This window comes from Sapajus apella, unplaced genomic scaffold (genome assembly GCF_009761245.1).
Source record: "Sapajus apella isolate SASKATOON/1434 unplaced genomic scaffold, GSC_monkey_1.0 scaffold113, whole genome shotgun sequence".
In the NCBI taxonomy this organism is placed as follows: domain Eukaryota; kingdom Metazoa; phylum Chordata; class Mammalia; order Primates; family Cebidae; genus Sapajus; species Sapajus apella.
In genome coordinates, this window is record NW_022437053.1 from 112,552 (window position 1) to 137,643 (window position 25,092).

The 25,092-nt window shown below is 40.9% G+C and overlaps 1 protein-coding gene across 10 annotated transcripts in view; it reads left to right on the forward strand.

The window, feature by feature from the left end:
- The window catches only part of TJP1 (tight junction protein 1), a 115,785-nt gene extending 90,818 nt beyond the window's left edge, over positions 1-24,967 (forward strand). For 2 of the 10 annotated variants that reach the window (XM_032259916.1, XM_032259917.1), the window contains exons 19-29: positions 5,436-5,786; positions 6,119-6,358; positions 7,003-7,875; positions 7,994-8,091; positions 8,667-8,894; positions 12,653-12,703; positions 14,063-14,232; positions 16,061-16,538; positions 19,618-19,835; positions 21,086-21,229; positions 23,433-24,967. In XM_032259916.1, the coding sequence (XP_032115807.1) occupies positions 5,436-5,786; positions 6,119-6,358; positions 7,003-7,875; positions 7,994-8,091; positions 8,667-8,894; positions 12,653-12,703; positions 14,063-14,232; positions 16,061-16,538; positions 19,618-19,835; positions 21,086-21,229; positions 23,433-23,527 (2,946 nt within the window). In that variant the 3' untranslated portion in view covers positions 23,528-24,967. The remainder of the gene's footprint in view (positions 1-5,435; positions 5,787-6,118; positions 6,359-7,002; positions 7,876-7,993; positions 8,092-8,666; positions 8,895-12,652; positions 12,704-14,062; positions 14,233-16,060; positions 16,539-19,617; positions 19,836-21,085; positions 21,230-23,432) is intronic. The other 8 variants (XM_032259918.1, XM_032259920.1, XM_032259922.1 and 5 more) reach the window with 8 other exon arrangements.
- The last annotated feature ends 125 nt before the right edge of the window (positions 24,968-25,092 follow it).

Sequence of the window (25,092 nt, forward strand, 5' to 3'; positions counted from 1 at the left end):
TATTGAATTACCACTACAGAATGATTCTCTCTTAATGAATCTCAAATTATAATGAAGAGCAGGTTAAGTTCTGATGCTGTCCCTATCTGGCTGTGAATGACAACTTTGAGCCTGGCTTCAGTTTCCTTCTCTGAAAATGAGGAGATTTGGATGGCCTAGTTGAGCATCTCCCAAAGTGCTGTCCTCAGCACACTCAATTCAGGACTTGCTCTGAGAGAGAAGGCGAACAGTGGGTGGGAAATAAACCCTAGATCCCTTCAGGAGTGTCCTGGTAGCCACTGACATTTAAAGGCTCTGAGACATCTTTAAAGTTAAAAAGCCTACTTTATATGCGCATTTCGTCACATTTTTTTTCACTCCGCACCTGTTAACATTCTTACAACATACTGGGAGATATTGAACAAAGCAATAGATATCCTTCCTGGCTTTGAATTTTGGTTTTCTGTATTTCCAAATGGCCACCTTTAAAATAACTACTTTCTGTTGTCAGTCTTTCTGGTTATTTAGCAATCTTTGATGGGAAAGTCTGTTTATTTTGTCCGGAGAGTTAATCATTTCCTCAGAGTACACCACTGAAGGAAGCTTTTTTTCTTTTTTCTTTTTTTTTTCTTCATGTTTTTTTACCTTCTTCAGATCCATACAGTAAGTTTTGGTTATGAGGGAAGATTGAGAGTATCTCTGGTTTTTATTTTGTTCTTTGTACTTCCTTGTTGGTTTGGTTTTTGTTGTGTTTTGCCCCTGCATGGTTCTGCCTTCCTCTGCCTGGCTGTGGCTACAGATGCTCTGAGAGCGCATGCTGCATGCTTAGGACCCCCCATGTCCCTTACCCAGACGTAAACAGCCTCTGCAAGGAGAGCTGTTAGCACTGAGAGGCAGTGTCTGTTGTTCTCAGCTATAGTAATGTGTCAGAGCTGTGCTTTTTCTCATTGTGAACCAGTGTGGGGGATGGACCATGCATATGAGACTCTTAAGACCACTGTGAATAACATGTCAGCCAGAACTTGATAGGAAATCAAGGTGGCAACAAACCATACCACTTTACAGGAACACACTATTACCAATTTCTACTTTTGCAGCACTTGATGAAGGGATTGTAGTCTTCTTCATACTAATTTTCTATAACAACACAATTCTGTTAACATCCTTTGTCAGGTACAATGTTAGTAGCTTGCACTAGTGAATTGTTAAATTGAAATTAGCCTATAAATGTTTTCCCAAAATGCACAAAGTATACATGTGTACTACCTGAGAGGGTTTTTTAAAATTGACAAATCTTAATTTTCTGTAATTTTTTTTAGTGATATTCTAGTGTGCTTTCTTTACTTGGTTTTAAAATAAAGTTCCAACTTTCTAGCTTTTTATGTAAGGAAAAATAGGTCATTTATTATCAGGCTAGACATGCATTTTGTAAGCCAGAAAAGGTTGTTAACAACTTAAAGCTTATCTTCCTGCCCCTTTCTCTTCAAGTATATTTTATAGAATAGATTCTTAAACTAAAACCACTTCATTTCACATTGACTTTCCTGATCCAACTACTTGAGCCTAATTGCTAGGAAGAGTTCCTTTTTGCAAGATCTGACATAGTCTTATATGTCCCCTGCTAAACCAAGAAAAGTCATCCTGAGGCTTTCTTAACATGTTTACTAGTTTAAAGCAACCCATGGTTCTTGCTCATTTCTGTATTTCAAACCAGCTGCAAAATCTAAGTGAATTGATGAGTTCCAAGTTATTCTTGCCCAGACTTCCAATATTTCCCTGACTGACTACTGGATTATAGTATTCAGAACCCTGGCAAGTTAGAGTAGATAGCAGGAAGACTTTTCTTCTACAACAGCTGTTACCAAGTTGAGAAGCCATGGAGTCTTACTCAGAGGGATTGTGCTCTGACAGGATAGATCCTTGGATTCCCACTCTCCCCAGCCTGGCAGATACTCTCTTGAAAGCTGGTGGGCCTGACACACTCTAGTCTTTCTTATCAGGAAGGCAGTACTCAAGGTCCAGCTCTTAGAGAGGCAAGCATGGGACTATGTGGAAAGCTCCATTCACGCAGCTTGACTCTCACGACAATGCTTTGGGCATAGCAGACCTGTAGAACCACACAAAACCTGCTAGTTAATAGCAGTATATCTTCCTGGAGGACAAGAGTTTTATGTTTGTCCTAAGTCCATACTGAAGTGGAAGAAATAATTTCTGATTTCTTGATTCCAGATCTTTTACCTCTCATGACTAACTGAGCATAGTGTCTAGGCAGTGTCTTCAGGGAGTGTTCTTTTTAATCCAGGTACTAATGGCACATTAGTGTCCAGTGATAACCTGTTGATTGTAACTCTGTAGCTTCCTTTCCCTCAAATACTTCTCACTTTCTTTCTGATCTACTCAGAAGGTCATCAACATACACTATTAGGAACAGTTCTTAATTACTTAGAAAAGCATCACTGTATTTCTGCCTCTCCATTCATTGGATACTGCTTCTATTAAAAATAAAGAATTTCTTCTTAATGTAGCAACCATTATGTAGGTGATGATATTCCATTGTGTTTCATAACAGCTTTAAGGGCCAAATGTCAAATGTTTAAAAGATTGTGTTAGTCTACTCTTGCACTGCTGTAAATAACTACCTGAGACTGGTTAATTTATAAAGAAAAGAGGTTAAATTGGCTCACAATTCTGTGGCCTGTACAGGCTCCTGCTTCTGGGGAGGCCTCAGGAAACTTATAATCATGGCTGATGGTGAAGGGGAAGCAAGCACATCTTACATGGTTGAAGCAGGAGGAAGAGTGAGAAGTGGGGGAGTGCTACACACTTTTAAACAGATCTTGGGAGAACTCTATCACAAGATAACCCAAGGGGGATGGTCCTAAACCATTAGAAACTGTCCCCGTGATCCAGTCACCTCCTACCAGGCCCCACTCCACACTGGGGATTACAATTCAACTTGAGTTTTGGGTGGGGACACAGATCCAAACCGTATCATCTGTCCCTGGTCCCTCCCAAATTTTATGTCCTTCTCATATTGCAAAATAGAATGATGCCTTCTCAATAGTGCCCCAGAGTCTTAACTCATTTCAACATTAACTCAAAAGTTCAAAGTCTCATCCAAGACAAGGCTAGTTCCTTCTACCTAGGAGCGTATAGAATAAAAAACAAGTTAGTTACTTCCAAGATACAAAGGGGATATAGGCATTGGATAAATACTCCCTTTTCAAAAGGGAGAAATCTGGCAAAACAAAGGGGCTCCAGGCCCCATGCAATTCCAAAACTAAGCAGGTTAGTCATTAAATCTTAATGCTCCAAAATAATCTCCTTTGACTCCATGGCTCATGCCCATGCTACACTGATGCAAGGGGTGGTCTTCCAAGGCCTGGGCAGCTCTGCCCTGTAGCTATGTAGGGTACAGGCCCCGCAGCTGCTTTCATGGACTGGCATTGAATCCCTGTGGCTTTTCCAGGTGTGTGATGCAAGCTGTTGGTGGACCTACCTTTCTGGGGTCTGGAAGACAGTGGCCCTCTTCTCACAGCTCCACTAGGCAGTGCGCCTGTGGGGACTCCCGGTGGGGGCTCCAACCCCATATTTCCCCTCCACACTGCCCTAGAGGGTCTCCATGAGGGCCCCACTTGTACAGCAGACTTCTGTCTGGACATCCAGGCATTTCTATACATCCTCTGAAATCTAAGTGGAGGCTCCCAAGCCTCACCTGTCTCCCTCTGTGCACCCACAGGCTTAATACCATGTGGAAGCTGCCAAGGCTTAGAGCTTGCACCCTCTGAACAACAGCTTGAGCTGTAACCTGGCCTCCTTTGGCCATGTCTGGAGCTGGAACAGCCATGATGCAGGATGCCATGTCCTGAGGCTGCACAGAGCAGCAGGGCCAGGGCCCAGCTCATGAAACCGTTTTTCCCTCCTAGGCCTCCAGGCTTGTGAGGGGAGGAGCTGCCACAAAGGTGTCTGAAATGCTTTGGAGACATTTTCCCCCATTGTCTTGGCTGTTAACATTCTATTCCTTGTTACTTGGCAAGTTTCTTCAGCCAGCTTGAATTCCTCCCCAGAAAATGGTTTTTATTTTCTACCACATTGCCAGGTTGCAAAGCTTCCAAACTTTTATGCTCTGCTTCCCTTTTAAATATAAGTTCCAGTTTCAGATAATCTCTTTGCGCACACACGTGAGCATGTGCTGTTAGAAGCAGCCAGGTTGAATCTTGAATGCTTTGCTGTTTAGGAATTTCCTCCAGATGCCCTAAATAATCGCTCAAGTTCAAAGTTCCTTAGATCACTATAGCAGGGGCACAACGCCGCCAGTCTTCTGAAACATAGCAAGCATGTGTGACAGTAAGTTCTTCAACTCCATCTGAGACCTCCACAGCCTGGACTTCATTGTCCATATCACTGTCAGCATTTTGGTCAAAACCATTCAACAAGGCTTTAGGAAATTACAAACTTTTCCTCATTTTTCTGTGTTCTTGTGAGCCCTCCAGACTGTTGCCAACTTCTGCCCATTACCCAGTTCCAAAGCTGCTTCCACATTTTTCAGATATCTTCATAACAATGCCTTACGTCTCTGGTACCAATTGACTGTATTAGTTCGTTTCCACAGTGTGATAAAGAACCACCTGAGACTGGTTAATTTATAAAGAAAAGGGGTTTAATTGGCTCACAGTTCTGTGTGCTGTACAGGCTCCTGCTTCTGGGGAGGCCTCATGAGAGTTACAATCATGGCAGAAGGTGAAGGGAAGCAAGCACATCTTACATGACTGGAGTGGGAGGAAGAGAGTGGGAGAAGTACACACTTTTAAATCTACAGACCTTTGGAGAATTCCGTCACAAGGCAGTGTGAAGGGGACGGTGCTAAACGATTAGAAACCACCCCCATGATTCAGTCACTTCCCACCAGGCCCCTCACCCAGCACTGGAGATTACAATTCAACATGAGATTTGGGTGGGAACACAAATCCAAACCATATCACTTGTTTTCTAAACATAATATATTAGTTCTTGTTCAACTTTTGAACCGTTGGGTTTATTTCATAGTTATTCTCATGTGCTATTCTGTCAGTGTGTCCTTGTTTCTGTGAGCTTAGTTTGGTAACAGTCTCCCTCTTCACCTTGCTTAAAAGGGCTGGAGAGCTAGTTAGTAGGTTTTATGAATCTGAGCAGTGTCAGAGTTTCTTCGTCGTCTTCCAGGGCTGAGCCCTGGAGTCTCACTTTGTCCGGCTGACCAGCCACTGTTCCTTCATCCATGCCCTTCAGATCTCAAGGGATGCTCTGTATGTCTGCGTGTGTGCTTGTACAATCTTCTTGACTTTTCCTTACCAGAAGTTTCAAGAAGTAGATGTGGCTTCTCCAGAGAAAGATATCCTTTTCAATCTCCCTTGTACAATGAAGGCCCTCTCTTAAAGAACTACTGAATAAAATTTGTAATTTACTTTTATTTGACCCAGGCGGACGGTGCTACAAGTGATGACCTTGATTTGCATGATGATCGTCTGTCCTACCTGTCAGCCCCAGGTAGTGAATACTCAATGTATAGCACGGACAGTAGACACACTTCTGACTATGAAGACACAGACACAGAAGGCGGGGCCTACACTGATCAAGAACTAGATGAAACTCTTAATGATGAGGTTGGGACTCCACCGGAGTCTGCCATTACACGGTCCTCTGAGCCTGTAAGAGAGGACTCCTCTGGAATGCATCATGAAAACCAAACATATCCTCCTTACTCACCACAAGCGCAGCCACAACCAATTCATAGAATAGACTCCCCTGGATTTAAGCCAGCCTCTCAACAGGTAAGCAGCAAGCATTCAACGTTTTGTAGATAGAGGTGCATTATTAAATTTTAGAATGTGGTGACTGAGTTTAAAAATATATATGTTGTCCTTTCTCCAGATTAAGAATTAATCTTCAGTTTCAATTTGAGAGTACCAAGGACTTAATTCTAAATTTTGTGTGTTTGTCTTACACAGCAATGTACTGGATTTTTTCCCAAAAAGTTTAGGACATGAGGTCATAGTTTTGTTATTCAGCACACTTAAAATGTATGTCTACCAATCACTATAAATTGAAGTGGGAAGTTAGTAAACAGAAACACTATATTTAAAATATTTTAAACACTTCACAGAAAGCAGAAGCTTCATCTCCAGTCCCTTACCTTTCGCCTGAAACAAACCCAGCATCATCAACCTCTGCTGTTAATCATAATGTAAATTTAACTAATGTCAGACTGGAGGAGCCCACCCCAGCTCCTTCCACCTCTTACTCACCACAAGCTGATTCTTTAAGAACACCAAGTACTGAGGCAGCTCACATAATGCTAAGAGATCAAGAAGCATCATTGTCGTCGCATGTAGATCCAACAAAGGTACCTGTGCTGCAGTGTTGTACTAATTTGTTGCTCTCCATCAATCTGGCACATGATCATTTTTGCTTTGCCCTTTAAGTGTTCCTTTTGCTTTTTTACTGCAGGCTTGTACACTGTAATGCTTTCAAATCAATCAAATCATTTCAGTTTTGTAGTTTGCATGGCTTCCAGTGGTATACTGATTATTTGAAAACAGGCCTTTTAATTGAGATTTGTGCTTATTATGTTTATTATTTTTATTTTTGGCTTTCAGTATCTTCCAGAATTCCTTAATATATAATTGAGACCCATCATAAACATACTTATGTTAATACAAATTATGATGCTCATAAATTTTCTTTACGATTTTTCAGTGTCAAAATGAAGTATAATCATTAGTGCATTAGTTTTCTACTAAATTTAATATTTATCTTTAACTCACTGTTTATTTAGTACATGCTGAAACGTAATAGCCCCTACCTGCGTTATAAATTTTGAGCTTTCACTTAAACCAGCTTTTTCCACTAATCTTGTCTATCCTGATAATAAATGGTAAAACATACCATTATCACATATTAAATCATAGTTTAATATGTAATCATAGTCTAATAAAATAGACTAGAATTAAAAACAAGACTGTCCTTAAATGTGAATTTTTTACACAGGCGTATAGAAAGGATCCATATCCTGAAGAAATGATGCGGCAGAACCATGTTTTCAAACAGCCAGCCGTTGGTCACCCAGGGCACAGGCCAGACAAAGAGCCTAATGTGACCTATGAACCCCAACTCCCATACGTAGAGAAACAAGCCAGCAGAGACCTTGAGCAGCCCACATACAGATACGAGTCCTCAAGCTATACGGACCAGTTTTCTCGAAACTATGACCATCGTCTGCGATACGAAGATCGTGTCCCCATGTATGAAGAACAGTGGTCATATTATGATGACAAACAGCCCTACCCATCTCGGCCAGCTTTTGATAATCAGCATTCTCGAGACCTTGACTCCAGGCAGCATCCCGAAGAGTCCTCAGAACGAGGGTACTTTCCACGTTTTGAAGAGCCAGCCCCTCTGTCCTATGATAGCAGACCGCGTTATGAACAGGCCCCTAGAGCATCTGCCCTGCGGCACGAAGAGCAGCCAGCTGCTGGGTATGACACGCATGGTAGACACAGACCAGAAGCCCAGCCCTACCCTTTGGCAGGGCCGAAACCCACAGAGCCCAAGCAGTATTTTGAGCAATACTCACGCAGTTACGACCAAGTACCACCCCAAGGATTTGCCTCTAGAGCAGGTCATTTTGAGCCTCTCCATGGTGCTGCAGCTGTCCCTCCGCTGATACCTTCATCTCAGCATAAGCCAGAAGCTCTGCCTTCAAATACCAAACCACTGCCTCCACCCCCAGCTCTAACTGAAGAAGAAGAAGATCCAGCAATGAAGCCACAGTCTGTGCTCACCAGAGTGAAGATGTTTGAAAACAAAAGATCTGCATCCTTAGAGACCAAGAAGGATGTAAATGACACTGCCGGTTTTAAGGTACACTTAGTGAACACTCATTTAAAAGGCTTCTTTGCTCTTCCCTCCCCCATTTACATGACGTCTGTTCAGTAGTTATCTGTTCCTTAGGCATATTTGTCTTTTTTTTTTTAAACAGCCTCCAGAAGTAGCATCTAAACCTCAAGGTGCTCCCATCATTGGTCCCAAACCCACTTCTCAGAATCAATTCAGTGAACATGACAAAACTCTGTACAGGTGAGTGCACTTTGTGCTCTTTGCGGCATAGAACTGAGTGGGAATTTAACCCTCTCTAACGTGAATTTACTTAAGGACTTGCTTTCTTCCTCAGTTGCTTTCTATGCCTTCTAGAACTTTAGACCATATAGAGTTATTTGCTCATACGCAAATCATTGAGATCCTGGACTGAAGTTCTCAAAAATCCCTTTGAAAGTTCTTCAAGTCTATCACTGACTGTTCTTGACATTGGTATATGTACTTCTCAAGATGTTCTTCACTGTTTTGGTTACATTCCCCTTTCTCTTTGTAATAACTGCTTTTACCCTGCTGTCCCCCTAATCATATAATCATTTAGGTTATTAAATTGTGTTAAAGGACTTATGAGCCAGAGGGGGCTGCCTTTTGAGTTTGCTTTGTGAGGACATGGGATTCGAAATACCTATTTTAACTGTTGGACTGCTCAGTTAGATCTTGAATAATCACAGCAGTTAGTGATTATTGATCTTTTGGTCAAGATAAGACTTACATATTCCACTTCCTTCATAACATTAATATCTAAAAAGTTGTTCCATTTGTCATTCATTATCTGTTAGGATCCCAGAACCTCAGAAACCTCAAGTGAAGCCACCTGAAGATATCGTTCGGTCAAATCATTATGACCCTGAAGAAGATGAAGAATATTATCGAAAACAGCTCTCATACTTTGACAGAAGAAGTTTTGAAAATAAGCCTCCTGCACACATTGCTGCCAGCCATCTCTCTGAGCCTGCAAAGCCAGCTCATTCTCAGAATCAATCAAATTTTTCTAGTTTTTCTTCAAAGTAAGTCATTTCACCTGGTTTTTAAAAATAGGATGCAGCATATTAATTGTGAAGTTCAGTATATTTTGAAGAAAAATAGTTTAAGTGTAATATATGATTTCTATAGGTTCTAGTGGTTCAGCATTGTACATGCTTTTTAATTCTGGGATGTGTGTTTTGTTTTTAAAGTCTGCTATTAGATGTACACAGTTTTTGCATTCACAAAGATGCTAATGTCACAGAGTTTTGATAGAAGACAGTGTCAACTGCAAGGACCCTCAGCACTAGGCAGTCTTCAGTCTTCATTTCTGTACACCTAATGACCTCATGCTGGTTCTCTTCCTTCTTTTGTGTTTTTATTTTTTAAATATAAAAACAGATGTGAGGAGGATCCTGTCTGAGGGAAATACCAAACAGATTTGCTTTTTGTGTTTTTTATTTTTTTCAAGGTAAGAAAGAGGTTTTTTTGCCTTTTTTTTTTTTTTTTTTTGGCAAGATTTTTGATCCAGTTTTACAGGTGAGGGCAGAGCTGGGACTGAACCCCAAGTTTCTTGACTCCCAGTCATCTTTTCCCTGTGCTTGCTGCTCCCCTCTGTTTACTTGTCCCTGGGTTTCATGTTGGTTTGCTCTTTCTTGTGCCTACGTGGGTTTGTGTCTCCTGCTGGTTCTGTGTCTCTGGTTATTGACATTTTGATCAAGATAAGACTTAACATATTCCACTTCCTTCATAACATTAATATCTAAAAAGTTGTTCCATTTGTCATTCATTGTCTGTTAGGATCCCAGAACCTCAGAAACCGCAAGTGAAGCTGCGTGGCTGATAAGAGAATTTGGTACTGATAGTTGGGTCTAAGCCCACACAGGCACACAGATAGGTTCATACCTCAACAGAAAATAACCCACAAGAGCAAAAACAGATAAGAATTTGTCAAAAAGAATTCATTTATACAGTTACAAGGGCTGGATATACAAGTCCTACGTCAGAGGGCAGTTGATCAGAAAGGGAAGATCTCGAGTTCCTGGGAAGTCTGAGGTCAGGGAATGCCTACGTTCTCATTCAGACAGCTCTGTGATTAGGCCAGGCCCACCCAAGATCATTTCCCTCAACTGATGCGGGACATTACACCTGAAAAATCCTTTCATGGCAGTACCTAGCCAGATTGACACAAAGTCATCATACATAATATTGTGTCTAGATTAAAAGCCCCTAGATTTTTTCCTAAATTAGTTGTGTGGGCTTGGGATTATCTTGGGAAATGACTTACTTGTCATTTACCATTGAGTGCAAATTGTTTTAGAACATACTTTAAAACCACTAACATTAAAGCCTAATTTTAATTAGCACTGCTTTTTTCTAAGACATCATTTGAAGTGAAGACTTAACACATTTTTTTCACTGTCCTATGTTCAAGGCTTTATGTTTACAGAAGGCAGCAGTTTATGAGAGTACACATGCAAACAGAGTGCTGCAGTGGGGGTTATATTAAAGCAAATAGTGTCTTACACTCTGTAAACCACCCCTTAGCACATTACTAGAAAGGTGTTGTGGCATCTGGATGGTATCTAGACTGAAGTCAGCCAGGCACTGTATAAACCCACACAGGCACACAGCTGGGTTCATACCTCAATAGAACAAAACCCACAAGAACAAAAACAGATGTGGATTTGTTATAAGGAATTCGTTTACATTTACAGGATTACAGGAATTCATTTACACAGTTATCACAGTAGCATCTAAATGTTGTCTAGCTTAAAGTGAACTAGGCACTGAGCCTTAGGAACTCACCTTTGGTAAGGCAGAAGAGTGTACTCTTTAGTCATTATTTTTACTAAACACCGTTAAATACATTCATTCCTGTCAGAAGGCGGCTCAGGGGTGTAGTTTAAAGAGCTGTTTTATCCTTTTACCTACTTGGTAAGTAGAATACAACCTTAAAAAGATTAGGTCTAAAAAGTAAGTTGTTTTGCCAGGGAATCAAATGAAATACATGTTTGCTTGTTGTGTTAATTTGTTTTTCTAGAGAGAAGACCTAGCTCTTTTGTGATGTATAACTTCATTCAGGGTGTAGAGCATTGCGCTTGCATTCAGTAGGGGTCAATAGTTGTTGAGTGAATGAAGCTCTGAACAGGGCAGTGGTGTACTAGTTACATCCACCAACCTCCTTTTCATTAAAACAGCTCTGGGAGGAACCTGTATTATCTGGTGATTGTTTTCACAGGGATATATTGTGAAATAGATAACATCTGTCTTTGTGAATTTACTCAGAACTCAGTTTGATTTTTTACTCCCTACTGCTGTGAGTAAAAGTATAATTTGGGATGGATACCAGTATACATTTTTTTCCTTTGTAGTATGAAATTGAAAGTCTTTATAATTGTGCATTTTTCCATAGAGGTAATTACATACATTTTTCCATATAGGTGTTTAATGGTTAGAGAATTGGAAAGGAGAATAAGGTCATTGAAGATAACTAAGAGGGAAGTTGTTTCTGTGCCTTTCCCTTGTAATGCTTTTTCACCCTCTTGTCCAATGAGTACAACTTCATCAACTGGAAAACAGCGTAAAATATAGGACTCTGTCCTACATTTCAAAACCACTTACTGTTTGTTACTAAATAGACTGCCTTCAGGCATTGCATTTTTTTTTCTTTCAGTAAAATACAGGAATAGCAAAATTGTATTCCTCCAGATGATGTGCTTATGCGTCACTTAAAAACACACCTCAGAAATGGTGAGAATTGGGGAAGGGAAATATCTTCGTTAGCACAAGACAGATGCCCTAGGAAGCAAGCAGCTATTACCCAGGCTTATAGTTCCCTAGAGCTGGATTAGAACTGGAAAGGTTAGGAGACAGTAGCTCAGACATTTCACCTCCAAAGTAAATTAGAAGTTTTTAAGGATTCTGAGGCAGTGTGAGAAAAGCAATGTCCTTCCAGGTCTGTGCACACGTCTCAGCCCAGAGATTGGGTCAACCTTGTCAGGACAACCAGGGATTTTTTTTTGTTATCTTATCTACATTTCAGGACTCAACTCACCATGTGAGACTTCCAGGTCTCAATAAATGATGATGGTTTTTAGCTTTTAAAGAATTAAATGTAAGACACTGATGTCAGTTGTTTTTGTGTTTGTGAGACATCATTAGATGAGAGAGAGACTGAGCATCAAGCCTGCAGCTTCACCAGTAAGATTCCGCAACCACAGGGCCCAGCTCACAATTGGAGATGGTGGAGGTCTTGCTAGAAAGGAGCAAGTGAAGCCTGGTCAGGTTGATGTTTTCATCAGCTTATTTACCATTCCCCCTTCCAGGGTCTCACTGTAGCTCTTCTGTTGTGTTACTTTTTCCTGTGTCTTCACTTAGGAATTTCTTTTGCCCGGCCTTTTTTTTTTTTTTTTTTTTTAAAACGGGACCTTTCATTCCCACTTATTCAGAACCTGCTGATTATCCTTGGTCACCACTCTTTGCTTTGATCAGTTTCTTTGCTCACTATTAGCAGCTGCATCAGAGATGGGGAAGGAGCAAAGCTCAAACACATTGCCCTTCACTGCAGTACCAGTTAAAGTACACAGAGGGTGGGCCAGCAGACAGGGCATTTAACTTTCATTTTCTCGGCCAAATGAGAGTTAGTAAAATGTTCTTTTATAGACCAAATTTATGGTGAAATGGTGGATGTTGGTAATATTTTTAAATGACATTTTGAGTTCCATTTGCTGCAAATTTACTTAGTTAGATTGACCGTTTTCTTTCGTTTTTCTGTTGCGCTTGCTTTGCCATCACCTAGATTTCTTGGCTCTTACACTAGCTCTGACTACTTGAAAAGGAGCGTCAAGTGGTAAGACTGGCAATTAATGTGAGGCTGTTACATAAGGTGTCCCTCACTGTGTCACTGGCATTATGTGCACTTTCAGATTTTAATGTTATCATCAGGCGCTTAGTCTAAATTCATGAAAGCAAGATTAAAAAGCTAATCATAAGACTAGACTTCTTCAAAGAAAAAACTATGAAAATGAGCAGGGGCATTCCAAGCGTATATGCTGTGGTTTGTGCACATAAAGCTAGTGCAGCTTTGGCATTCAGCAGTAAGGTTTAGATGGCAATGTTGCAATTATGGGTCTTTTTAAAAGATTTGTGTGAATTTTGTGTTACATATTAACAATTGGCAATCTGGAAAAATACACATACGTGGCACAATTTGACTTAAATGAACCTTGTGAAATAAAGCAGTATCTGCTGCTCTAGCAGTCATTTAACCAAAAACTGGACCTGGTAACTCAAGGGGAAATTTTAAAGTAAAAGGTCCAGTTTTTTTAGTTTTACTGAAACACAGATACGCCCATTGTCTGTGGCTACTTTGAGGCTGTAACAGCATAGTTTGAATAGTTGTGACAAAGGCTGTACAGCCAAAAAAACCAAAAACATTTACTGTCTGGTGTTTCAGTGAAAAAGTTTGCCAACCACTAGTCTGTGACATCTGTTTTTGTGATGCTGCAAGTATGCCAGATGCCAGATACAAAAACAGAAGTGGGTCTAGGGCCAGGTGTGGTGGCTTACGCCTGTAATCCCAGCACTTTGGGAGGCCGAGGTGGGTAGATCATTTGAGGTCAGGAGTTCAAGAGCAGCCTGGCCAACATGGTGAAACCCTGTCTCTACTAAAAAACACAAAAATTTGCTGGGCTGTAGTGGCACCTACCTGTAATCCCAGCTACTTGGGAGGCTGAGGAAGGAGAATCTCTTGAGCCTGGGAGGCAGAGGTTGCAGTGAGCCAAGATCGCGCCACTGCACTCCAGTCTGGGCGACAGAATGAGACCCTATCTCCAAAAAAAAAAAAGTGGTCTCAGGAAAATTTGTGCCATGATATGTTTTCAGAATATTTGCAAGACTTTCTTATCAACGTTACTACTTTTTGTAAATAACAAATATCAAAATATACCCAAAATTTCACCTGCCTTTGGTTGCCATCTTCTGGATGTTTTACTAATATTCTCAAAGTATTTGTGCTGTCTGAACATTTTTTGTGCCAATAAATGGTTGAATCTGTTCTTATATTTCAGTAGAGTAGCAACCCACACTTATGAGAATAAATTATGAAATTTCTGAATTTTTTAACTTAGAGCTACATGGAGAAATGAAAACTTGTTTTGTAAATGTGAGTCCATTTTCAGGTGTTGGCATTCTCCTCATTTGTTAACAGGGGAAAGCCTGCTGAAGCTGATGTTGTGGATAGATCATTTGGTGAGAAACGCTATGAACCCATCCAGGCCACTCCCCCTCCTCCTCCATTGCCTTCGCAGTACACCCAGCCGCCTCAGCCTGTCACCAGCACCTCTCTCCACATACATTCTAAGGGACCACATGGTGAAGGTAGGAAGTTTGGAAGGAGACATTATAACACAGTAATGCTTATGAATAAAATTCTGGTGGTTTCTAGGCAAAATGTTTTTTACATGAAAAAATACATGCTTGAAACCTTTGGGCTGGGAACAGTAAAAACTAAGAATTTTGTTAAAAGTATGTCTTTGCTTTTTACAATTAGGACCCTTATTTTGGACAGCCTTTTAGCTAAGCAGATTTTAATCTATTTTATGCTACTCTCTAAATCTTTAGTGCTTGCCAGTGTATCTAAAGATGGTTTATAAAAACTATTGTATTTTATCTTCACGCACTGACATAGAAAAGCTGTAACATTTCACATAAAATGTATCCAACAGCACTTTGCCTTTTGCACTTACATACCAGGTAGATAATGTATACCTCCAACTTACTCATCTTAAGAGCTGTGTTAACGTTTTACCCTCAGACTTCTTATAACACAGTGTTTCTCTTTCCTGTTAACAGGCACTTTCCTAGCACAGACTTCTCTATTCCCTTAGGAGGCACCTTCCAGGGCTTGTGAGTCTTGAACCGGACATGTTGTAGTTCTGGATTGAGACTTTTTTTTTTTTAAGATTTTTTTTCACACACAATTATGTTTACAGATAAAGACAATTTAAAGACAGTTTTCATTTTTACTTTTCAGTCTTTATGCCTTTTTTCTTTTTTTTTCCTTTTTTGAAATGAAGCCTCCCCCTCAACCAAGCTAGAGTGCAATGGCTCAACCTTGGCTCACTGCAACCTCCACCTCCCAGGTTCAAGTGATTCTTCTGCCTCAGCCTCCCAAGTAGCTGGGACTACAGGTGCCCGCAACCACGCCTGGTTAATTGCTGTATTGTTCGTGGAGACAGGGCTTCACCATGTTGGCTAGGCTGGTCTCAAACTCCTGACCTCAAGTGATCCGCCACTTGGGCCTTTCAGAGTGCTGGGATTGCAGGCGTGAGCCACTGCACCTGGCCTTCTTTCTTTTCTTGCTGATTGCACTGGCGAGGACCTCCAGTGAACTGTGGAATAGAAGTGGTGAAATTGGACCTCTGTTGCTAGTTCCCAATCTTAAGGAGAAAGGACTTTATGTTTTACCTTTACAATGTTAGCTGTAGAATTTTCATAGATGTCCTTTGTCATGTTCAGGACATTCCCTATATTCAGAGTTTGCTGAAAGGAGTTTGTCAGATGTTTTTCTGCATGTATTAAGATGACCATATGATTTTTCTTGTACCGTGGTAAATTATGTTACTATGTTCATGAGGAATTTGGATTCGTAATTCTTGGCTTGTAGTGTCCTTAATTATTTCAGAGAGTTCAGTTGGTGCTATGTTACACTGCCTCTGGCAGTGCATAGAAAATCCTGTGGCTCCACTACTGAGCCAACACTTGGCGTCATTAAACTTTCTGGTTTTTCCAGAAAAAAAACAGATGTTAAATAATATTTGGATGTTAAATAATATTTAATGCTTTTTGTTGGTTTTGTTTAACATTTTCCTAATGAATAGTGGGTGTATTTATTATACGATTATTAGACATTCTGGTTTTCACAGAGACTAGTGCCAGGACTAGTTTTCACAGAGACTAGTCTCTGGAGCCAGGAATCTTAACAGCTGGCCCCTGACTCCAGCACAGGGTATACTCACGGCACCACATGTCCATGCTGCCCTCATCCCTTAGCATCACAGCTCGCCTCCAGCACTCAAGAGTCAGGCTCTGGCTGTGCGACCCACACTTGGGCCTTGACTCCAGCACTGGGACAAGTTAAGCTGGGAGAGGGCTATTGCAGCTTTTTTCAGAGAGTTTTTTAAATGCTTATATGTTCGTTTTTCAGGAAATCCAGTGTCATTGGATTTTCAGAATTCCTTAGTGTCCAAACCAGACCCGCCTCCATCTCAGAATAAGCCAGCAACTTTCAGACCACCAAACCGAGAAGATACTGCTCAGCCAGCTTTCTATCCCCAGAAAAGCTTTCCAGATAAAGCTCCAGTTAATGGAGCTGAACAGACTCAGAAGACAGTCACTCCAGCATACAATCGATTCACACCAAAACCATATACAAGTTCTGCCCGACCATTTGAACGCAAGTTTGAAAGTCCTAAATTCAATCACAATCTTCTGCCAAGTGAAACTGCACATAAACCTGACTTGTCTTCAAAGTCTCCCACTTCTCCAAAAACTCTTGTGAAATCACACAGTTTGGCACAGCCTCCTGAGTTTGACAGTGGAGTTGAAACTTTCTCTATCCATGCAGAGAAGCCTAAATACCAAATAAATAATATCAGCACAGTGCCGAAAGCTATTCCTGTGAGGTAAGACTTTTGCCTTTGCTCAAAGCATTGGCATTGTGATTTTTCTCATGTCAGTTTGTTGTAGTTTATTTGACTTGGGACTTCGAAGTGATCATTTTAACTCAACCTTTAAACTGAAGAGTGTTGTTGCAATGAATGCTTTTCATAGAAGGTCCTCCAGGAGGTACAAGGTGTTGGTAAAATAATACAGCTAACAGTCATGTGTGGTTAGTAGGCACTGTCATCATCCCTGTTTTACTAAGAACTGAGGTTGAATGACAGCAGTTTGCCCAGGGTCACACAGCTAGAGTGTGATGAGCCTCGATTCAGCCGCTGGTCATCCAGCCTATGAGCCCATGCTTTTTTTTTTTTTTTTTTTCCCTGAGACTGAGTCTCACTCTGTCACCCAGGCCGGAGCGTAATGGCACAATCTCGGCTCATTGCAACCTCTGCTTCCTGGGTTCAGGCAATTCTCCTGCCTCACCCTCCCGAGTAGCTGGGATTACAGGCATGTGCCACCACGCCCTGCTAATTTTTTTTGTATTTTTAGTAGAGATGGTGTTTCACCATGCTAGCCAGGCTGGTTTTGAATTCCTGACCTCAAGTGATCCACCCATCTCGGCCTCCCAAAGTGTTAGGATTACAGGCATGAACCACTGCACCTGTGTTGCCAGGCTGGCGTGCAGTGGTGCAATCTCAGCTCTCTATAGCCTCTACCTCCTGAGTTTAAGCAATTATCGTGCCTCAGCCTCCCAAGTAGTTTAGGACTACAGGCATGTGCCACCATGCCCAGCTAAATTTCGTATTTTTAGTAGAGGCAGGGTTTTGCCATGCTGCCCAGACTGGTCTTGAACTCCTGGGCTCAAGTGATCCGCCCACCTCAGCCTCCCAAAGTGCTGGAATTACAGATGTGAGCTACCATACCCAGCTGGGAGCCCATACTCTTAACCACCCATGGCTTCCTGTAACCTCCTGACCCACTGGTAAGGTGAATGTGGAGAGCATCTAAAAACGTTAAGGATCTGTGTTTCTCATTCATTATTTGTTCCACAGCGATGCTAAAGAGAAATCAAGATAGAATAACCTCTGACTGTTTAAAGAGTAGCAGTTAGTAGTAAGATGGCTGAGCAAAGGAGGCAAAGCGCGCACTCCTGGAGGCTCCCTGCAGATCCTGTTTCCTGTCTTTCATTCCACAATGACTGACCAGATGCATCTGGCCACACATAAGCTCATCTCATCCTCCTATAGCCAGTTCCATTTTGACGCCACCATAAAGCAGAAGCACTTGCAGGCAGGCAGAACCAAAGGTCAGGACAGCCATCTGAAGTCTGCTTTCCAAGAGAGAGGACGGTTGTGGCAGTCACAGCTGTCCTTGCTTTGCATATCCACAGGTGGTCAGGGACGGACACAGTTGGTCCCTGCTGTGCAGCTTAGGCTGCACTCTGCTGCCTTGCTGTCGTGCCATAGGATGTCATCCCTGGCATTCCGGTCATGCTGGAGCAAAGCTGCAGCTACCTTCATGTAATTCTGTTTTGTTGGTCTTTTTGCTCACCTTTAAGCCCTGGCTCAAAACTACACTTCAGGAAGTCTTGATAGCCTCTAGTTTTGAAGCAGTCATGGATACCACATCTCCTTTGTCTTTGATGTTCTGTGATTACAGAGTTAATCTACTGTCTTTCTTTCATGGATGTTTGGGATGTGCCCATACCAGGGTCTTCACCTCAGGGAACATTGGAAGCCTTACCTTCTGTAGTGTGGGCACTTGGTCCTCAGGGAATGCTAAGACAGGACAATTCTCATGCACGCTTAAAATCCTAGGGAGATTTTATCAAGTCTGAGATGCTGTCATATGGGAGATGTATCATTGTTTTGTGTCATTAAGAAGGGAAGAACAGCCAGGCACAGTGGCTCATGCCTATAATCCCGGCACTTGGAGAGGCTGAGGCGGGCGGATCATTGGAAGTCAGGAGTTCGAGACCAGCCTGGCCAACATGGTGAAACCCCGTCTCTGCTAAAAATGCAAATATTAGCCCGGCATGGTGGCGGGTGCCTGTAATCTCAGCTACTCTGAAGCTGAGGCAGGAGAATTGCTTGAACCTGGGAGGTGGAGGTTGCAGTGAGCCAAGATCACACCACTGTACACCAGCCTGGGATACAGAGAGACCAGGAAGGGAAGAACAGTACTGCCTATTAAATTGTGACTTACCAGTTTTAAAGCACCGATTTCATGGATTTTAAAATGTGCTTCATAAAACCCAGAGTACCTCTTTAAGTATCCTTTTTCCAGATTGCTTGAGATCAGAAGTGTTTCAGATCTTGGATTTTTTGGGGTTTTGGAATATTTGCCAAAATGCTCCAATGAGCATTTCCTTTGAGCTTCTTCATTTTCACACTCAACAAGTTGAGATTTTGGAACTTTTCAGATTAGGGATGTTTCATCAGTAATCGGTTGTGCAAGGTATTAGGTTTTGTGTGAGTGTGTATGTGTGTGTGTTTCTTTTTTTAGACTGAGTCTCTCTCTTTCACTCACACTGGAGTGTAGTAGCACAATTTTGGCTCACTGCAACCTCCGCCTCCCAGGTTCAAGCGATTCTCCTGCCTCAGCCTCCTGAGTAGCTGGGACTACAGGCACGTGCCACCATGCTCGGCTACTTTTTGGTATTTTTAGTAGAGACAAGTTTTCACCATGTTATCCAGGATGATCTTGATATCCTGACCTCGTGATCTGCCTGCCTTGGCCTCCCACAGTGCTGAAATTACAGGTGTGAGCCATCATGCCTGGCTGGTGTCAGGTTTTATACATTCAGGTTGCAATTCAGTAGTGATAGTCACTTTAGGCTAATTGCCTTCAAATTGAATTTTTGAAGTTTCTCTAGAATTTTTGAAATTTTTCTAGAATGGAATTTCTCTAGAAATAATATTCTGTGAAATAACCCTGTCAGTAAAATTTATTGCTAAAAACTTACCTTGTTAAAGTAAGTACCTTCTTTATTATATGGAGAAATAAAAGTAAAATGAAATCATGTAATACAATAGTAGTAAAAGCAAAGCACCTGTGTATTATTATGATTTCACTCACTAGCCATTTCTGAACTTTCAGTCCTTCAGCCGTGGAAGAGGATGAAGATGAAGATGGTCATACTGTGGTGGCCACAGCCCGAGGCATATTTAACAGCAACGGTGGCGTGCTGAGTTCCATAGAAACTGGTGTTAGTATAATTATCCCACAAGGAGCCATTCCCGAAGGAGTCGAGCAGGAAATCTATTTCAAGGTCTGCCGAGACAACAGCATCCTCCCACCTTTAGATAAAGAGAAAGGTAAATGTGTTTATTTTTCTCCTTAGTTTTGATAACTTAAGAGTTGCCCTCTGTGCTTCAAAGCTGCTAGTGCTTGGCTAAGGGGGTAACGCAGCACCTCTCTCTGCCTCCATGCTGGGCCACTAACAGCATGTTCCTTTCATCAGGGAGGTCCTCTCAGATGAGTGCTATATCGAGGGGTACCCTGGGGACAGTGTTGCTAGTGGCAGTAGGTGGCCAGAAGCAAGGCTGTTGTAACCACACTGCCTACTTTTACTTTTGGTGTGAAATCAAAAATGATGGCATGGGATGTCCCTCACTTGTGACTGCTGGGCTGACCTAACTACGTTTATCTTTGAATCAGTCAGCCTTTGCATCTCTGGAGACGGGTTAGGTTATACCCACTCAGAAAGGCTTTCCTGTGCCTTCACCTGATTGGAGAACCTAAACCTCTTGACAGGTACTGTCCTCATCACCTCAGAACCTAGCACTGGTAACATATCCACAGAGTGCATGAGTGAGTCTTAGAGGAGATTACAGTATGTTTCTGAGCTTCTTAAGGAAACTTATTTTCATAATCCTCCTGGATCTATGAGGATATTATAATGAACTGTGTCGTTATTTCCCTTAGTATCTTTTAGCAGCGCTTTTACTTTCCTAAATAAATTAACTTTAGTTTGCTTTCTTACATTTTGCCAGAATACTGATATCTGATTCTGTACTCTGATATTGGGGATATCCTGTTTTAAAAATCAGTAGGATTGACAGTCGGCTCCGTATGAATCCCTTTAACCATTTCTGTTGCAAACAAAACATTTTAAAAATGGAAAATATGTCACTTTTGTAAAAAGTACATTTGAATATGTTTTATACTATAGACCTATATGATTGAATGCAGTAGCCACTACCTGCATGTGGCCAGCTAGTACCTAAAGTGTGACAGTTTTGGATTCAAAGATGCTGAAAATGTGAAATACACACCAAGTTCCAAAGATTTCATATATTGGTTACATGTTGAAATAAGTGTTTTGGTTATATTGAGTTAAATAAAATATTGTAATATTTGACGTCACCTGTTTCTTTCTAATGTGGCTACTGTTAAATTTTAACTCTGTTAAGTGGCTGCTGTTAAAATTTTTGTGGTCAGTGTTACTGTAGAGAACTAACTCCATTAGGCTTGAGCGTCTCATTAGAAGCAGGGTGAGGAAAACTATGGGTCTAGAAGACAGACCACATCCAACCTCTCTGCCCATCCCCTTTGCCAACTCCAGGTGAAACCCTGCTGAGTCCCTTGGTGATGTGCGGGCCCCATGGCCTCAAGTTCCTGAAGCCGGTGGAGCTGCGCTTACCACACTGTGCGTCCATGACTCCTGACGGTTGGTCTTTTGCTCTAAAATCATCCGACTCCTCGTCGGGTATGCTGTCTTCACTCTGTCCTTTGGGGGCTTTGGGGACTGTCGTTGATTAATCCCTGGGCTGCTGATGCTACCCATGCTGTATGTTAGCAAATCTCTACCTCTATTCCTGTGGCCTTGTAGGCATCACCAGTGTTTTCACGTTTATTTGTGGTACATATATTGTAAATAAATATGGAAATGTAGAAGAGTTTCTGCCTTTTAAAAATCAATAATTTGGCCAAATATTGACTATTCCTTGGTGTTCAGCAAAAAGATTTATTGTCAAATTTTTCAAGATTCATTGGGAGAATCGTTATTGTCCTGCACATGTAGGCATTTTTATCTTCTTATTAAAATGATTTCATTCCTTTATATAACTTTTCTATTTTCGGTTTTTTTGTTGTTTGGTTTTTTGTTTTTTTTTTTTTTTTTTTTTTTTTGAGATGGAGCCTCACTCTTTCGCCCAGGTTGGAATGCAATGGCACAATCTTGGCTCACTGCATACCTTTGCCTAACGGGTTCAAGTGATTCTCCTGCCTCAGCCTCCTGAGTAGCTGGGATTACAGATGCCTGCCACCATGCCTGGTTACTTTTTGTACTTTTAGTAGAGACAGGGTTTCACCATGTTGGCCAGGCTGGTCTTGAACTCCTGACTTCAAGTGATCCGCCCGCCCCAGCCTCCCAGAGTGCTGGGATTACAGCCATGAGCCACTGTGCCCAGGCTGTTTCTTAATCTACAAAGTACGTATGTATACCAGAGAAACTTAAAAGATCTTCCATTGTGATCATACTTGGCCATGGTTTTTCCGTGTAATATTCTAAATGACTTCTTTTATACACTATTTGTAAATGACTTTTTGCTCCTAAGATCATAATTTCAAAGCTTCCATTGCATTTTCGCATTTCTCACTTCCTTGAGTGATTTAAGTCAGTCAACAATTGGAATTTTATTTTCTGTGTAGATCACTTTAAGTGAGCCTGATTTAAAGTGCTGCATCTAAATCTTTGATAAATCAGATGAGCATTATTTAGTTTTAGTTTGGTACAGTATGAAATAAAAGTTTGTGGTATAAAGATTATAGCAAGAGCATATTTTAATGTTAACAAAGAGAAAAATTACTTGTAAATAACGTGTTTCCTCATATTTACAAGTAGCCCATTTTCTGGAAAAATGAAAGGCTTTTGACTCCAGATATTGGTTTGGGTGTCCAGCGTACTGTAGGCAGGGTTCTTAGCTGGCACTGTTGACATTTTGGCCAAATGATTGTTGTAGGGGCTCTCCTGTCCACTGTGGGATATTTAGCAGCTTCCCTGGCCTCTACCCCTAGATGCCAGTGGTAACAAGCAAAACTGTCTCCAGATATCCCATTAGGGGCAGGGTCGTGCTGTTGGAGAGCTACTGCTATAAGGAAAGCAAAAGTCCACAGTTGTGACTCTCCGCTTGCTTGGGTACCACAGAGATAAACAGTCATCCCTGCCTTCTTCACATTTCATAGAAATCACTAGGAGCTTACTAAAAACTCAGATCCTGAGACCTGACTGACACACAGTGAGTGAGCCAGTGAAGCTGCGTGATCACTTTTGTTGTACAGCTGGAATCAGCTGAGCAGCTCTGGTGGAGTCTTGTTTTTTTGTTTGCTTGTTTTTTGTAAGGGGGAAGACAGGCTTCAGGAACTAGATTCTGGAGAACTAGGTTTCATTTGTTGGTCTATAGTTGAGTGTGAGAAATGTGTCCTCATTCTCAGCTCAAATAGGTGGTCATATAATGATTCTCCAGACTTTTGAAAGTGAAAAAAAAAACTACTACTGATAATTATGTGGGCTCAAGGGGCAAACTGGGACTGTTTCAGGCATATGGTTGCTGTCACTCACTTGTATTTGTGTTTCGAAAAGCCTAATGCACTTGATGATGTCATAAAGGAGAAGTCTGAAAGTTAAAAAAACAAAACAAACAAAAAACTTAATGGTATGAGGGTGTCAGTTGGAAAGAAAATTTAAAAAAATATATTTTTTAAATACAAGAAGTGTGAAGCACCTTTGAAATTGTTAGATGCCAGCAGGTCTGCATTGAAATAAAGCAATGAGTTTTGATATAAATACAATATGCTAAGGAAATACAAGAAAATTATATCCAAATATATGTATTTGCCCCATAATTGCAAAGCATTACAGATAGCAGGTTACTCATGTGTAAATGACATCTTCTTTTTTCCTCTCATAGGTGATCCTAAAACCTGGCAAAACAAGTGTCTTCCCGGAGATCCAAATTATCTCGTTGGAGCAAACTGTGTTTCTGTCCTTATTGACCACTTTTAACTCTTGAAATACAGGAACTTCATTAAATAATGTGAAACTGGGTCAAACATACTAAATCTAAATGGAACCACTCTATCAAGTATTACACGTTTTTTAGAATTGATACTACAATTTGTTAGTATTAAGCATTTGTTTGAACTGATAAAGATTAGTGAGCATGCCCCGAACCATGGTCAGAAAACATGCTTCACACTGCATGTTTGTGATTGACGGGACTACTGCTATTGGCTAGAGGTTCAAAGATATTTTGCTTTGTGATTTTTGTAATTTTTTTTTAGCATCACTGCTTAACTTCACATATTGATTTCCGTTAAAATACCAGCCAGTAAATGGGGGTGCAGTTGAGGTCTGCTCTTTCCAAAGTACACTGTTTCAAACTTTATTATGGCCCTGGTCTAGCATACATACACATTTTATTTTATTATGCATGAAGTAATATGCACACATTTTTAAAATGCACCTGGAATATGTTAGCAGTGTTGTGGATTTAACAGAAATGTACAGCAAGGGGATTAACTCTGGGGGAGGGTGAAGTGAAGACAATGACTTACTGTATATGAAAACATTTTTCTTAGAGAAGGACACAAAAGCATGTGAGACTGGTTCCATGGTCTCTTCGGATCTATAATGTAACCATATCACCACAGACATACTAACCAGCAGGAATGCCTTACCCTCATGTTCTGAATTCCTAGCTCATTCTTGGTGTGTGTTACTAAGTTTTTATGGCTTTTGTGCATTATCTAGATACTGTATCATGACAAAGACTGAGTAAATTGTGCATTTGGTGGTTTCAGAAACGTGTTATCACCCAGAAGAAAATAGTGGTGTGATTTGGTTTTTTTTTTGTTTTGTTTTGTTTTTTAACAACAAGGGGCAGTGGTTGTTTTCTGTTCTTTCTGGCTATGCATTTGAAAATTTTGATGTTTTAAGGATGCTTGTACATAATGCGTGCATACCACTTTTGTTCTTGGTTTGTAAATTAACTTTTATAAACTTTACCTTTTTTATACATAAACAAAACCAAGTTTCTAAAGGCTACCTTTGTATTCTCTCCTGTACCTCTTGAGCCTTGAACTTTGACCTCTGCAGCAATAAAGCAGCATTTCTATGACACATGCAAGGTCATTTTTTTTTAAGAAAAAGAATGCACAGAGTTGTTACATTTTTAAGTGCTGCATTTAAAAGATACAGTTACTCAGAATTCTCTAGTTTGATTAAATTCTTGCAAAGTATCCCTACTGTAATTTGTGATACAATGCTGTGCCCTAAAGTGTATTTTTTTACTAATAGACAATTTATTATGGCACATCAGCACGATTTCTGTTTAGATAAATACACCACTACATTCTGTTAATCATTAGGTGTGACTGAATTTCTTTTGCCGTTATTAAAAATCTCAAATTTCTTAATCTGCAAAATAAAACTTTTTAAAATAAAGTGCTGGTTTGGTCTGTTTGCCCAGTTTTCTAGTTTTATGCAGCTTTATAATCCTGTTTTAAAATCCTGCACACAAATCCATATCACCCAACCTCACCTACCACCTTGTCAAGTCTGGTGTCACC